General features: G+C 40.4%; 1 protein-coding gene across 4 annotated transcripts in view; it reads right to left on the bottom strand.

Moving 5' to 3' along the window:
• Window positions 1–867: 867 nt before the first annotated feature.
• Window positions 868–16441, bottom strand: part of GPR63 (G protein-coupled receptor 63) — an 86620-nt gene continuing 71046 nt past the window's right edge. For 2 of the 4 annotated variants that reach the window (XM_073589531.1, XM_073589532.1), the window contains exons 2-3: window positions 13983–15370; window positions 9063–9891 (exon numbers count right to left, since the gene is read on the bottom strand). In XM_073589531.1, the coding sequence (XP_073445632.1) occupies window positions 9771–9891; window positions 13983–15238 (1377 nt within the window). In that variant the 5' untranslated portion in view covers window positions 15239–15370 and the 3' untranslated portion in view covers window positions 9063–9770. Of the gene's footprint in view, window positions 1199–9062; window positions 15371–16441 lie in introns of those variants that run through there. The other 2 variants (XM_073589533.1, XM_073589534.1) reach the window with 2 other exon arrangements.

The raw sequence follows: 16441 nt of genomic DNA, 5'->3' as shown, positions 1-16441 counted from the left end.
AAGGAAATCTGTCACCTCATTTTTGCCCTATGAGATGCAGCTACCACCATTAGGGGCTTATCCACAGCATTCTGTAATACTGTAGACAAGCCCCCGATGTAACCTGAAAGATAAGAAAAACGAGTTATATTATACTCACCCAGGGGTCCGGTCCGATGGGAGTCGCGGTCCGGCGCCTCCCATCTTCTAGCGATGACGTCTTCCTCCTTACTTCTGCGGCAGCTCCTGCACAGGCTACTTTCTCTGCCCTGTTGAGGGCAGAGTAAAGTACTGCAGTGCACAGGCGCCGGACCACTCTGACCTTTCCTGGAGCCTGTGCACTGCAGTACTCTGCCCTCAACAGGGCAGATAAAGTACGCCTGCGCAGGAGCCGCAGAAGAAGTGAGAACGTCATCTCTACGAAATGGGAGGCGCCGGACCGCGACACCCATCGGACCGGACCCCCGGGTGAGTATAATCTAACTCGTTTTTCTTATCTTTCAGATTACATTGGGGGCTTATCTACAGCATTACAGAATACTGTAGATAAGCCCCTGATGGCGGTGGCCGCATCCATCGGAAAAACGAGGTGACAGATTCCCTTTAACAACAAAAGGAGACAACTTGGAGATGTGACTGAGCACATGCCGCCATTTTGTTGGAAATTATTATTTTTTATTTTTTTAAGAGGTCACATCAATTATTGCGCTGGCACAATATTTATAACAGGAGGCAATTCACTGATGGATCAGTTATCTGTCATTTAAAGAGGAGGATGAATAAAGAGACCAGAGGACCAAGATAAGACCCTGCCCACAGGCCTGCCGCGATGCGTGAAGATATCATTAAATGAAAACTTCACAGATTACACAAAAAACACAAAATGGATTTCTTCACCGCAGGTATCATTTTAATCAGTATCATCATAGTGCCAATATGTCTGTGTGTACTTTGCAAACTCCTGCTGACAGTTTCTCTTTAAGAGCCATATACCTTTAATTGAATTAGAATGTGTCAAAAAAATAAATTACACAGCATTGGAGCACATACTGTATCTGATATATATATGCCAATTTTTCATGCTGAATTACCCCCTAAATTACTTTGATATGTACAGTAAATAGGTACTTCACACGCAAAAGTTGCTTTTTGTTAGCAGACTCCGTAGAGAAAAAAGTTGCTCACAAGGTGTTTAGTTACTGAAATCTGTGGCAGTCAGCTGTAATGAGAAAATTTTCTGTTTTAGTGCATTGCCAAACACAGGGAACGATGCTTTTGAAGATCAAGAAACCCTTTAAAGCAAAAATTTAATTAAGCTTTATAGATACACAAAAAGAATCAACGCAATAATGGTTCATAAATTTATATTTTACAGGAGTGTCAGAAAAGACCTACACATGCAATATTCATATGATAATCAACAGAAACTTAACTCATGACAGCAGCACAAGTTTTGCTCATTTTATGCACGAGCATTATAAGTCAAATAACACATTCACTCCATACACTCCGAATGAAAATTAATAAAATAAGGTAACATGGTGAATCTTTTTCCTGTAAACAACATTTGTTTTAAGAGAATTTTCTTTCTCACATTATTTAGTAAAACACGACCATAATAAAAAAAAAAGTATTCATAATTTTATAAAGATAAATTCTGCTGATCAGGCAAAAAAGGAAACACTTTTGGTGTGGAAAATGTTAAGGACATTAACTCCTTCAGTGCTAAAACTTCAATTAAAACTTGCCTAAAAATTGACATTATGGAGGTTGTTGCATGGGGGGTGTCACCAATATCAGAGAGGCTCAAAAATCTATAATCCTAAAGGGTTGAAAATGGTGACAAAATTAAAGTCATAATGGATTCAGATAACCCCAGAGTACAGTTTTGATGCACTTACTGCAAGAAATAACATGCAATCTAAGGATATGCACACATTTTCATTTACCTTGTTCCATCACACAGAGGTGGTAGACAAATCCCATTAGCGTCAATAAGTTCTATCAAGTACAGTCAAGTTGGTTGTGTTGATGCTAAAAAGTGCATTGCAACAGCTAACAAAGCCTAACCCTGACACATACATACACTGGTGGCCAGTATGGATTAGAATTGCAGGTTTCTGGGTAGGAGTATCAGTATTAATGCTGCCAATAACAACATGTCTTTAGAAAGGGGACCCTTCTGTTTAAATCAGGTTTTATATAAACTATCTTGCAATTTTATACACTGGTCATTAGGCTTAATATTAGGCTGGGGTCACAGTTGCTAAAAACTCGCACGAGTCTCGCGTCTCAATACCCGGCACTGCCGCCAGCACTCGGGACTCGAGTGTGCGGCTACATGTATTTCTATGCAGCTGAGCGCTCTGGTCCGAGTGCCGGCGGCAGTGCCGGGTATTGAGACGCGAGACTCGTGCGAGTTTCTCGCAACTGTGACCCCAGTCTTAGACTGATACTTTGTGCTTTTTTCACCAGCCACATGGACATTAGTAGCCATAGTCTGGCTTGCACACTTCGTATTGTCTGAGCATGCTCCAATCTGGGGCAAATGGAGGGGAGATTAGAAAATCACCTATTGTGATTCCTGTGTTAATAACTGTATATAGGATGCCATCTTTCATTGCACTCATGTCTGCAATGATAATGTGACTGCTGAAAAGTTTCCTGTACAGAACAGGAAGGGAGTCTAATGTAAGGCTTAGTGACCAGTGAAAATTATACTATTTCGGTTTAGTTTTCTTTTTAAATGTAGCGACCTAAAAAAATAAAAACACTGAAACATTTAAAAAAAAAAAAAATACATTTAACATGCAAACCTGATTTAAATATGGCATTTTCTGATGACATTCCCTTTAACTAGGGTTGGGAAACTTAATTTGTTGAGATAATGTCTCTGAAGATGTTAAGACCTCAGATTCATATAAGAAAAACTTCTGAAATAATGGTCATCATTAGAATCATGATGAAAAAAAATAAAAAAAATCCATCAGCTTTACTGAGCATACGGTGGAACATTCAGCATGGCAGATTTGGTAAAGAATTTTCTACAGATGTCCCAATAATCTAAATGGAGCACTTGGAAACCCTACTTTGGGGAATGGAACCGACTTCCAGATAGAGAAATGTATACTATAAATCTGCTCATTTGAGAAAAAAATAGATATGAAATCATTTTAGAGGTTTCCAAAAGGAAAACAAATAACCAAATGTGTATGGATAGACGCAGTCAAGATTATTACTGGGACTTAAAAGGGGTTGTCTGGTCCAGATCAGAAAGTCTGCAGTCACTCTGCAGATTTAAGCATCCCCCCAGCACACGCACTCTACGCTGCGAGGATTTGCCAGTTTCTGGCTAGGATCGGAGGGTATGTATAAGTTATACATAGTCCCCGTCCAGTGGGTATAGCCCCGCCACATACACTTGAACGGCCCAATGCCTCTACCTCTAGTCAGCCACACCCATTGGACGACTGTCACTAGCCAGGGTGCCGCCTCGCTCCATATAGGTGTATGTAGCGAGGCTGACCACTTGACGGGCTCTGCCTGGGAGTATGGTTAACACATTCATTTCCTCCGGTCCCAGCTCACAAACTGGCGAATCCCTGCAGCGCAGAGGGGTGGGTACTTATCGGTTTGGACCAGACAACCCCTTTATTGCTTACTAAACATAATGAAACTCGTTAAACCAAAAGCCAAAAAGGAGAACTGCAGGAATGAAATACTTTTAACAAGATGCAAGTGCCAAATACATCCTATAGATCCCACATTACAATGCACATAGCTAGTGCTATTTAAGGGAATGTTCCAGTGAAAAACTGGCCGTAATATAGTGAATCTAAACATTCCATACTTTTAAAGGAGTGAAGTTATGTTCCTCGTTATTTGCCTTTTCTTCACCAAGGGTCTGTTACTTCCACGCACAAAGATGGGAAAATATAAAAATGGCAGTGGTAAACATTGTACTACAACAAAACATGGGATTTTACAATTTAGACTGTTCAAACCAATATTTCAGTAAGTGACAATATAAAAGTATCTATATGGGATAAGCAAAACCCACCAGGGGTACAAAAAGCCAATCAAAGTAGGAGTAAGCAGGATCAGATACAGATAAAATATCACTTTTAAGAGTCAAGATTGAAACCATGGATAGCCAATACCTTGCAATGACATATACGGACACTAAAGTGACAAAGTAAACCCGTGCGCAATTAAAAAAAATGTTTGGATCTTACCATTAGAAGTTTTCTATCGGCAAAAACATCAAGCAGGAGGGTGAAAAGGGAGATAAAGACAGACCGGTAAAACTACATTCCCAGTCATGCCCAATGCAATATCTGCCATCCTGACAGTGCTTAAGGGTGACCTATTCCTCTACAAATGTTTTTTTTACAAACCCTCCCTACATGTTTATCCACCATGTAGTGGGGGGATTCCTCAGGAGAGATGAATGTATATAAAGGGAAAAGACGTATTATTTATTTATATAGCACCATTAATTCCATGGTGCTGTACATGACTATGAAGGGTCCTGGATAGTAGGGACCCTCAATTTCGAAAAGGGCAATTAGGCTGCGCTATGATTATAACACCCCCTATGTGACAGCATGTCATGGAGCAAGGGAGTCAAACACTAGTTTGCAACAGTCATTTCGTGCCTTTTCATAAAGACAAGGGCCCTCCCTTTGGAGTCTGATCTCACATATGGGTCTTGCGGATGTCAAAACACATCATCCTATAAGAATTGCTCTAAGCATCATGTGACTACCCATAGTTTAATCTTGAATTTTAAAAGTTCTATATTATCTATATCTGATCCTGCTTATCCCTACCTGGTATCTATATGGCCACATTATTGTCAATAGCCGCCCTGTGTTCATTGCATTCGATATACAACAGAATTGCCCCTCACATGAATTCCATTTCTCTCTTCCTACAACAGAAAAGGCAATAGAAATCCAATATAGGTGTGAATAGTCATGGAGTATGATCACATTGTCTACTAGGCCTCTATTTAACATACCTGGAATAAGCTCCCAATCTATACATTATGGGAGCCTGGCTGGCAGCAGTCGCTCAATGAATTTAACGGATACCTCATGAAGAGCTCACACTGTATTTGTTAAATGTAACTATAGCCTACAGTACATGGACACGAATGCCTCTGTGACTCTGTACACAACACACAAGTTTGTTTGTTATAGTGGAACCAGATTCAAGAAAATCAGCATTTAAAAATGCTGCAAAATGTCAGGCTTTTTACTTCGTTTGTAGCTTCTTCAAGCAGAAGATGCCTGAAGGTCAGGTCAGTACTAGTGATGAGCGAGTATACTTGTTACTCGGGTTCTCCTGAGCATGCTTGGGTGTCCTCCGAGTATTTTGGTGTGCTCGGAGATGTAGTTTGTGTCGCCACTGCTGCTAACCAGCCTGAATATGTTTGGGGGTTGCCTGTTTTTTAGGCAATCCCCTCATGTATTCAGGCTGTCAAGCAGCCGCAAATCATGCAGCTGAGGTGACAATAACTAAGTCTCCTAGCACGCCAAAATACTCGGAGACCACCCGAGCATGCTCGGGAAAACCCGAGTAATGAGTATACTCGCTCATCACTAGTCACTACTTCTTATAACAGTTTCACTGCTTAAAACTAGAGTACTAGAGTAGAACGAATATCTTCGGTTCCCTGCTTGCCGAATAAGCTACAACAGAAACTCGGATACTTGGAGAGCGCCGGCTGAACAGCTGATCGCCACCGCAGCTGCATGTGTCACGGCTGTGTCACAGTCACAGCACATGCATGGAGAATGGAGAGCCTGTTGGACTCTCCATGCATGTGATGTGACTGTCACACTGCCGCAACAAATGCAGCTGCGGTGGCAATCAGCTGTTTAGTCGGCGCAATCCAGGAAGCCGGGTTCCCGCTGTAGCTTATTCGGCAAGCGCTATAGCCATTCGCTCAACTCTACTTGAAACCTGAAGCTGTTAAATGACAAAAGCCTAGACATCTGCACAGGAAGTCCATTTGACATAGAAATTTGAGTTTCTGGGCACTTTTTCAGGTGGGTTTCGGAGCAGATCCGCCTGAAAATAGGCATCATGTGCACATACCTTTAGGCATCCATTTAATGGATCCATGACTATTGGTCTACAATTTATCTGCTTAAGATAAATATCAGTTATTAAGAGTCCACTATGTATCTGTTAAACAGATGTTCCTGATATTTGCCATAGAGTGGCATTCGGCAACCCAACCATAGTCTTTCATGTTAAACAATGTATACTTGTACTAGGACGTATGCTTGTCAGATAGAGCAAAACAGAAGCTAAAATTCGCCTGAATTGTTGCCCAAGTTGCACCAAAAACTGTCTGGCTTGCACCATATTTAGTATACATTTTAGAGATTTTCTAAGGCTAGTTTCACATTTGCGGAGGTCAGAGCTGCGGAGGGCTGTGTAGTTCCTCTGTGAAGGTCCGGCCACTGCCCACCTCCTCTGTTCAGCTCCGCTTACGGCTGCATGCTGCCTGCGTACCTATCTTTAACATTGGGTACGCAGGCCATGCGGATGTATCCGCATGCGTTGTTTTGACGCTGCGGCGACCGCAACAAAATGCAACATGTTGCCATCCGCAGCTCTGACATCCGCAAATGTGAAACCAGCCTAAGACTGGGCTTACTAGGTGGCATGGTCTTGCTGATAAAGGTGTGGCTTATTGTGAAAAGCAATGCAGCACAATGCATCAAAAAAAGGGCAAAAATGGTGGCGCATGTTCCTAACAAATTCATCAACAGCATGAGACACGTTGATAAATTTGGTGCAAATTAGGGCTTCCTAGCTAAAGATTGCACTTTTTGAGAATTATACAGTTTTGATAAATTTGCCCCATTGTGTCCATTATGTGACAGATCTGTTCCAGATTTGAATTCCTTTTTTCTGCTCCTAAGAACAGAAAACAGAATTCCTGACGCACGTTAACAGAGCTCTAGGGTGTGTTCATAGATCAGTTCCATCCCAATTAGGTATTTTTTGCCTCTACTAATCACAATTGATGAAAAAAAATAATCTGTTTACGATAAGAATTCAAAATGATGCCTTGTGCTAAAACTGCTCTTATAGGCAACAAAAGGAACAATGTTATAGTTAGCTTCTGACATGTATTTTGTATAAAGCCAAAAGGAAATGTGATATTTGTGGCTGTACATATGTGGAGTGGATCAGTGATAATCAAACTCATCACTGATCGCATGAACTTGATAATCAAATCCAGAAAAAAAATAAAAGATACATGCCTTGAAGCCATAGACTTCAGATGGGCGCTTAGTGTCCAAGACATAAAGCTTTGGACTCCATTTGACATTTTTTCTGGCGGTTTCTGTCTTTTAGGCTAGGCACAAAAGCGTTGTTGCTACTGCTCCATTGGGGGCATGCCTAAATCCTGTTTTTCAAAGTTCAGTAAATAACAATGTTACTTTTCAGTGCTGGGGTCCTGGGTCCAAATCCTACTGAAGACAACACCTGCAAAGGGTTTGTATGTTCTCCACGTGTTTGCGTGGGTTTCCTCCGGGTTCTCCGGTTTCCTCCCACACTCCAAAGACATACTGATAGGGAATATAGTTTGAGTCGCAGTAGTACATGATGTCTGTAAAGTGGTGATAAGTTAGTGCTATGTGGACAAGCCTAAATAGTCACCAACAGTCATGAATGGGAGGGTTCAGGCAATGTGTGATCTCAGACCGTTCATGTTTGATATTAAATGCAGACTGCCATGTAAATGATCAACTTCATGCTAGTAAGAATGGCACTTGAATAATGTATAGAAAGGGCCTGACCTGGAACATTTTATTCGACAGTGCTGTGGGATGTCTACAGAAACAATGTTTCAAGGTTTATATAAAGAATTTCTCACTAGAGTAACTTTGTAAATGCATTGCATCTCTTAACATGTACATTTGTGGAATTACAAGTGAAGAAAGGAAGAATCCAACTCAGGACGGAGTAGGCAATAATAGGACAAACCTTTATTGGACAAACTTAAAAATATCCAAAACACCAGTGGAGGCGATCAACGCGTTTCAACTAAAGAGTCTTACTCATGAGTCATGTGTGCAATGTTTTGGATATTTTAAGTTTGTCCAATAAAGGTTTGTCCTATTTTTGCCTACTCCGTCCTGAGCTGGACTCTTCCTTTCTTCGCTTGATGTTTGCTGTGGCTGCTCACCACGATCTGTGTTGGACATGAGTTGGCCAGAGGAGTTTCTTCAGACCGGTAAGTTGACTTTCAACATTTTTTTTTTGTGGAATTAGTCTGTAAGGAGCTGCATTCACAATTCTGATGTCAATGAACAATCACACTAATATATTATAGTAAGAGGATGCATTTCTGTTACATAGCATAGTATAAAGTCTGCACTTCCCAAAACGTCAAGTGCCAAACACAACAAAACAAGATTTCAGCTCTGACGACAGGATTTGTGAATGCATCTCTGGATCTAGTGAAGGTAAGTAATACAATGGCATAGCCACAGTTTAATATTTGCGTCTTTATCTTCACTTTTTTGCTCAATTCTTATGTAAGTTTATAAGCTTTAACCTCTAGGCAAATCATCACCAATAGGAAACTATGATACCTGCACCTAAACATTAGTTCTCCAGCTCTAAAGACTGTTTTAATTAATTATCCAAGTCAACAGTATTTCCACGTTTAAAAGGTCTCAATATCTTAACAGGAGGAACATTTTACTTTAAGCTGTAACATCCATAAGTGACTAAGTTTTTAAAATATTCTGTTATCTAGACTCCACAACATATTTTAATGCATAAGGCCTTGAGACATACTTTATGTATTGTACTTCTGTTATCAAATGGCTTATTAGAAAAAAAATAATTCCCTTGATTGTAAAAGATCATTTTGGGACTTCCTGAATATATGTTCAAGTTCTTGGGCTTTACGTTATATATGGATTTTAGAACTTCATTTTCAATTGTGAAATGGTCACTAATGGAAAATGAAATCTCCTGAGATAACTGGCTTTAGTTTTTGCAAGTCAATTCCATTGCACACTGGTCTGTCAAAGTGAACACAGTGCTATCAAGTAATCTATAGTTTATGCGAGAACACAATCATACACAGTTCATACAAAAAGAAGCAGAACAGAGAAATTCCAGTGACACAGAAAAAGAAAAACTTGGCCAGCACTGGCTTTAATGTACCAGCCAAGGCAAGTCAGGAAAGAGTTGTGCTTTATCAAGAAAGAGCGGGTCTTTAATAAGTGGTTCTGCTTAGGCCTGTTTCACACTTCCGTTTTTGACCATCAGTCAAAATCCGCCGTTTTGCAAAAAAAAATGGATCCGCCATTTTTTTGGGCGGATCTGTTTTTTTCCCCATTGATTTGCATTACCGGCAGATCTTGAAGGATGGCCATCCGTTGGATCCGTTTTTTTGCAGATCCGTCAATTTTTTTGCGTCCGCCGACATGCCTGGACGGACCATGCAACTTTTTTTGCTGCAGGATCCGCATTTTATAGTGCGCATGCCCGGAGGAATGAAGTCCGCCGGAAATTTAACCCTGAAATCATTTCTGGCGAACAGAAAAAAATTCTCTCTCTTTCTCCCTCTCTCCTCCCCGGGCTGCGGTTCCTTTAAAATTCTTCATTCATCGGATCCGTCAAAAAAAACGGTCAGGTGACATCCGTTCACATCAGTTAGCAACGGATCCGCTTTCCGCCATTTTGGCGGATTTTGACTGAAACAAAAAACTGAAGTGTGAAACAGGCCTTACATACAGACTGAAAGCTCAGCACCAACCTAGCTCAGTAAATCTATACTTACAATGTCCATGGTGGTTTGAGAGAGTCTCCTTCTTGTCCAATACAAGCCGGAATTCATAATGCAGAAGTACAAATGGCATGACTTCACTAGAAATCAAACAGCAAATACTAATACATTACACTTTCTGGTGGCTTGTACAAAAACCACAAGAAATACTTTGTCAAACTATCTATTTTTAAAAAAGATAACATTATAATCAGGGCACAAACCAAGCCTAAGTTTCATGGGCTTTCATCGAAATAACATGTGTTTTCTCCCTTCCCAAATACGAAAAGGAGATTGTTTTCCATAACTGAGGACACTTCGTATCTGCCATGTGGTTTCCGATTGTATATTTTCTACCACATTTTTTATTGCTCTACTTGAGTTTTACAGAAATCAGTATTCTTCAGGATATGGTATTTTGTATCTTGAACCATGAGAATTCAGCAAAATAGCAGCCAACTTGTAGAGGGTCACTAAACAAATACTCGCCTAAATGCTCAACTCTTCCTCTGCTCAGTGTCCCAGTTTGGTACTTTGCATTTCTTCTTACGACTGAGCACTGATACACTGGGACTCCTCACACTAGGCCTGGACTTAAAGCCACATTCAGGCCTGTGACATCTCTGAGCATGCACGTAGTAAGGTGATGAGTTCGTGATGTCTTGATCTTTCGACCACAAATAGATCTGGGGCATCCCTGCGCATGTGCGCCGTAAGGTTGCAATGCGACCTGCAACCCAACGATGTGTGATGGACATTCTAGGCCTAGCGTGAATAGGGCCAGAGTTTCAGCGCACAGCAGCAATCAGAAGAGGCGCAAAGGATTCTACTTGGGATAGCAAGCAGTGGAGGTTGCTGGAGACGTTTGTATTTTTTACATCTTACATTTATTGTGGTCTATAATTTGGAAAAACGCCAGAGCATAATAAAGGGTATTCAATTTACGGAGCGTAAATTTGCTGCAATTGAATTTCCTGGCTAAGCCACGTGATTAGATTAATCATCAGATGTGTTCATCTCTATATCTAATAGAAGAGAGAAGATAAAAACGAAGCAACTTTGCAAACAGTCTTTGTTACTAATAAACCACCTTTTGTATACGGCTGCTATGTAGACCTATGTGTCTCCATGGTTAGCAATCCATGTGTATAGTCTAAGGGTATGCGTCCACGTGGCGTAATACATCAGGATTTGCTGCGGACTGAAGTATGTTTTCTAGTGTGCAAGTATGGAGACAAAAGATTTCAATGCAGCTGTACTCCGTTGCCTAATTGTTTCATTTTAGGTTTCAGTGATAAAAAAATATACATATTACTTAATCGTAAGAAGTCTGCTCCTGCTCGGACACTTCATAGCAGAACCATTGGCAGGGAGACCTGGGAACCATGAGATGTGGTGGGCATCAGGAGTAATACTTTTAATATTTCAAAGCGATTTTTGAAAACTGTTTGGTGGCTATAAAATTTATAGTGACAGTGTAAATGTAAGCCATACGGGAAATGGAGAATGATTAATGCACGGCTATTACGCAACAATGTTGTCAACTCTAAAAGTGACCATTCTAAATCTCTGACATAAAGGGAATGCCTCATCAGGAAATTACCTCTATATAGTTTTTTTGTTTTACTTTTATTTGTTGGCAATGTATTTTTTTCACATGATCTATATTAAAAGTAAAAATGTGAAATCTTGCAATTTTCACACTGCCCACTGGGGCTAGTCTAGACTCATTCTTCTAGCTTCATGAAATCCATATTTACTGTAGCAGTAATGGCCCAAGACACCATTGTATTAAAAAATCTTATGAGAATGGTCATTGTAAAAAGACGAGGTGCTGTGACATCAATTGTGTATCAAGCAACCTGGCATTTTAATCCTGCCTCTGATGATAATGAGCCTTTTGTAAAGAATAGAAATTTTGGTCCTGATTCGTCAAGACCGGCAATTTGTAAGACAGTCTTAATGAAGAGTGTGCTGAAGCAAGATGCACCAAATTCACTAAGGCATTCATCTAATTTGTTACACTTTTCACAAGCTTTTTTAATTACAATTTTTATTGGTTATATCTGTGTAAATGTTTGTAATGTAGGGCAACCAAATGCTGTCTTCTCTGGTTTACAGTGCTGCATGGTCCTCTTCTGAATTATGTGACTTAATTCCGAATTGCTTACTCAGTCTAGCCACTTTTACAATGTTAACCTATGGAGCCTTGTTCTATCGCTCAATAGACCTACATTATAAAAGCCATCACTTGACTCAGAAGAGAACCTGAGTGTAAATGGAAACTGGCGATCAGTGAGCATGCACATTTGCAGTCAATAAAAATTTTGATGGGAGAGCTACTTTAAAGTATGATGAATGCCTTCTGTGCTGGGCTATGGCACCTACTGCCCAAGCGTCTCCACTTTTCAGATACCGATGAGAACACACCAAATGTTGCCAAGTTTCAGTGCACTTACAGACTGCACACACAAACTGAAACAGTGTCAAAAACTGCTTCATAGATCGAAACCTTTTAGCCCTGGTTCATCAAGACCCGCATTTTTTACACCAGTCTTGATGTGAGTCCAGGGAGGAGTGTGAGGCTTCTGATACAACAAGTGCACGCCTCTTAATGAGTCAAGAAAGTTGCTAAGTGGCATGACCCACAACCTTACTGCACTCGCGGACTGGAGAAAAATTTGTGGTGTAGAGATTGCCTCTGCTGCTTACCACACCCCTGTGCCATTTTTGGCTGAGGTGAGTAAAACTGGTGTGTAAACATCAAAATTTGCTAAATCTGTGCAAAAATTGTGACTTTTTAAAGCATTTTATGTCAGAATATTGGCAAACATTGACTCAAGGCCCAGAAGTCTAAAATTATTCCAATGGCCAGTGTAAAAAAAAATTGCAAGATTTCCATATTTTTTTTTAAAATACAGATAACGATGTGAAAAAAAAATGAAGATTTCCACAAAAAAACTGATTTAAACAATAGGTCATTTTCTGATGATGCATTGTCTTTACACTTTGTAATGCAATAGTTTCTCATGCAATTCAATCATGCCAGATAGAAGTTGGATATTATGTCCCCTTCACAAGTCTGTATAAAACCAGTACCGGGAAAAAACATTACTGGTTTCATCAGTGTTTTGGGTAAGTGTGCCATCTCCTTTTTTTGGTATAGATACAAAATGAAATTGAAACGTGTAGGAGAATCTTTGCAATGTTAAACACGTACCGCACACTGACGGCGTCTGTGAGCTGTATGTGCATTTCACGGACCCATAGACTTGTATTGGCCCTTGTCATCCATGCAGCCGGAAAAAAAATGGGCATGGGTCCGTGTGAAAACACCGACATATGAGGATCACTATAGGCTAAAAGTACGTATGGTATCCGTGAAAAAAAAAAAATGGATGCCACACACACGTGAAGGGAGCCTCAGAAGAAGTGTATCTCCATCAAAACCTACTTTATATTAAAGGAGACATGGTATGTGATTAAAATCATATTGACCAACTGATCATGTCTGTATACAGCGGGCCATAGGCTTTTCTATGTGAGTGTTTCAGCCCTGATTATAATATTATATTCCCCATCATGACTTGAAGACCTACCTACTGTATTCAGGCACTGTACAGTACATTAAATGTAAATATATTCTGTTACAAAAAATATTGAAAGTCTTAATATTTCCACTGCTAAACACCAAAAGGGAGAAAGGGGGTGAGAGAAGCTCTGATAAAGTGCAAACACGTTTTCATCGATCTGCAGGGGTACATGTCAGTCTATCCCTTACACAGCAATGTTATTAAAGGAAACGGGGGGAAAGATGGTCAAACACACTACTGATATTGGGAAAGAACTAAAGAGATCCTGCAAAGTTTAGCTACAGAACATTTTTTGGCTCAAATCTAATAGCAAAAGCAGCAACATTTGTTTCAGAAAAATGACACATCCACTGATTGTAGCAGCATTCAAGGTGCCCGCACTAACACCAACTGCAGGCCTGGTAAGCATTAACCTGACAGAGTACTTCCCAACTATGGATTTACCAAAAATCCTAGAGGTAACATGTTTTTTTTTCATGTACATTGCTTCCTGGCATAGAACAGAATTCATCACTTTTTGCACAAGGGAAATAGTTGAAAACACATAAAATAATTCATGGCAGTCACAGCAAGGAAAAAAAAAAAATAATAATAATCACACTACAGATCTGTGTTCCCCGCACACATATATGGCGCTAGGGCGGATTCTTCTTCTTGTGTGTCCAGGTAGCTGGGGTAAAAATTTGAAGTACTTGGGCATTAGATCTAAACACGCATCCCGGAATTTCTTAATCCTCCAGTAGTAGATTATTGGGTTTAGTGCAGACTTGAGGTAGCATAGCCAAAGAAGCCATGTGCTTATCTCAAAAAAGTTGCTCTTGTTGTAAAAGTCACTGTTAAATGTAGCAACAAGGCTATAAGTCGCGAATGGTGCCCAGCAAACTATAAAGACAATGAATAAAACCAATATGGTAGTGAAGGCACGAGTTTTAAAGCTGATGTCTATATTCATTTGGAAAGGCCGTTGAAGGCTCATGAGACCTAGCTTGCTCGCCTGGCTGAGGCATATGCTGTCCGGATGGCTATGTATACGGACTGCATTGTGCCGCACAGTGTTCAATATGCCCATAAAAGCATAAAGCATCACCATAAAAGGGATAAAAAAGAAAATCAGTACCACGAGAATCACATATGCTTTATATCCAGCATTAGTAGTGTAGCCAAACACGCACTGCGGAGCTCTCGACGGTACTTGTAGGTGTGGGTTCCCGACAGCAAGAGGAAAAGCTACGCAAAATGAGGTTGCCCATGAGATCACAATGAGGATCTTTGCCCGATAGGGATTCAGTCGGTCTTGCTTCTGTACAATAATTAGAAACCGGTCTATGCTTATTATAAGCAGGATAGCCACGCCTTCGATAACAAACAGCCAAAAAAACATGGCAGATACTCGACAGAAAACTTCTCCGAAAATCCACTCCGCTATAATGATCGTTATCAACGCAAAGGGCATGTTGAGAATGGAAAGCAGTAAGTCAGCGAATGCCAGGCTTGCTAGGAGAATATTAATCGCAGATCGCATGGCGGCTTTTTGGTAGACCATGAGACAAACGACAAAGTTTCCAAGGAATGATAGTAACAGAATAATAATCATCACGACAGAGAGTACTATCTGAAGGGGTAAACTCAAGGTGTCATACAGATCTTTTGCTGCTTGTGTGGGAGAAGCAGTTGTGTTCACCGATATGGTGCCAGCTGTGGTCATGGCCACTGGACTGTATTTAGGCGGGAGATCCAAACTGCCACGGAATGAAGGCTGAGGCGCTGTTACGTTGGTATAGCCATGGACATATATGATGTGTGTGCTATACGATGTCACGGGATGAGCAGGTGTAAGCATTGCTGAAAACACCATAATTGTTCAGGCCTGATAAATCAGGGGATACTAATAATTCTGGAGAGATGGCGCCTTCCATGAGTCTTATGCCACAGGGAGTAGTGGAGGAACAGAATATCCATGGTTACTTCCCAAGATGTCTTCTGCAAACTGAAAAGAAGCAGAAAAGCACAGTTCAATTAGAAACATTCAATGAAAGCTCAAGATGTTTCTGTACACAGAAAAATACTAACATGCAGCTTTTTACTTTATTCACACTAGGCCGGTTTTTTTCCTGGAGGAAACCTGCTTTCTTGGCAGGAAACAAGCTACAGGAAAAGCAAGTTTTGCCTGATTTTTTTTTGGGTTTTTTTTTGTGTGCGCTTTTGTCATGCTACATTTGTCTCTTGTACATGCTGATAAAGTTTAGTGAAAAAAAAAATAGAATGAGGTTTTTATTTAATTATATTTTGGCACAAAAAACACTACAAAACCTGATACTTGCGTTATTGCTGCAGATTTTCAGCAATTTTTTACCACCCATTCATGTCAATGGGTGAAAAACACTGAAAAAACATAAGTGACATGTTCCATTGTGCAAAAAAAACATGCAAAGCACAAAATACTTATGGCAAAAAACAAGCAGTGTGCATGAGATTTCTAAAATATCAGCGTCATGTCCCACGACTTGGGAAATCATTTAATATTTGCATTGTTTGTGTTGCATCATCTGTTGCTAGGCAGAAGTTTGCCTTTCCCTGTATTTTATTCCAACTCTCTCCCTGTAGTCCTGTGATGTATGCTTGTTCCCTCCCTTATTCTCCATTTTGTGATCGTCCCTCCATCTGTATGCATCTTCTTACATGTCCTCTGAAGAATATTCCTTTTTACCTGCTGCTTTCATCATAATACAAGAATTTCAGTTAAAGCATCCCTCTTTTCCTGGAGTCTTCTTACATGAGATCGTGGCTGAGTTAAGCTGTCTGATTAATCGGTATGAACGCGAGTACAGGTCGATACGGAAGGGGCCCAGAAAGAGAGGTCTATCCAGGCACCATACATTCTACATATCCATGAGTCAGAACAGTAAAAAGGAATAACCTGCCTTCAGAGACAGTAACTCAAGGTCTGTGCTAAATCTCAGTGGAAAAAGACATTTTCCAGATAGACTGTAACTCAGTTCCAGCCAGACCCCAGCGTGCATAGAAGCTACACACTGCAGCTGAACAGAGAGGAATATAA

This window comes from Dendrobates tinctorius, unplaced genomic scaffold (assembly GCF_039654945.1).
Source record: "Dendrobates tinctorius isolate UK_male_01 unplaced genomic scaffold, ASM3965494v1 ptg000111l, whole genome shotgun sequence".
Taxonomy (NCBI): Eukaryota; Metazoa; Chordata; class Amphibia; order Anura; family Dendrobatidae; genus Dendrobates; species Dendrobates tinctorius.
Note: the sequence above shows the minus strand (reverse complement) of the source record. Positions and strands in the feature narration are given on the sequence as shown.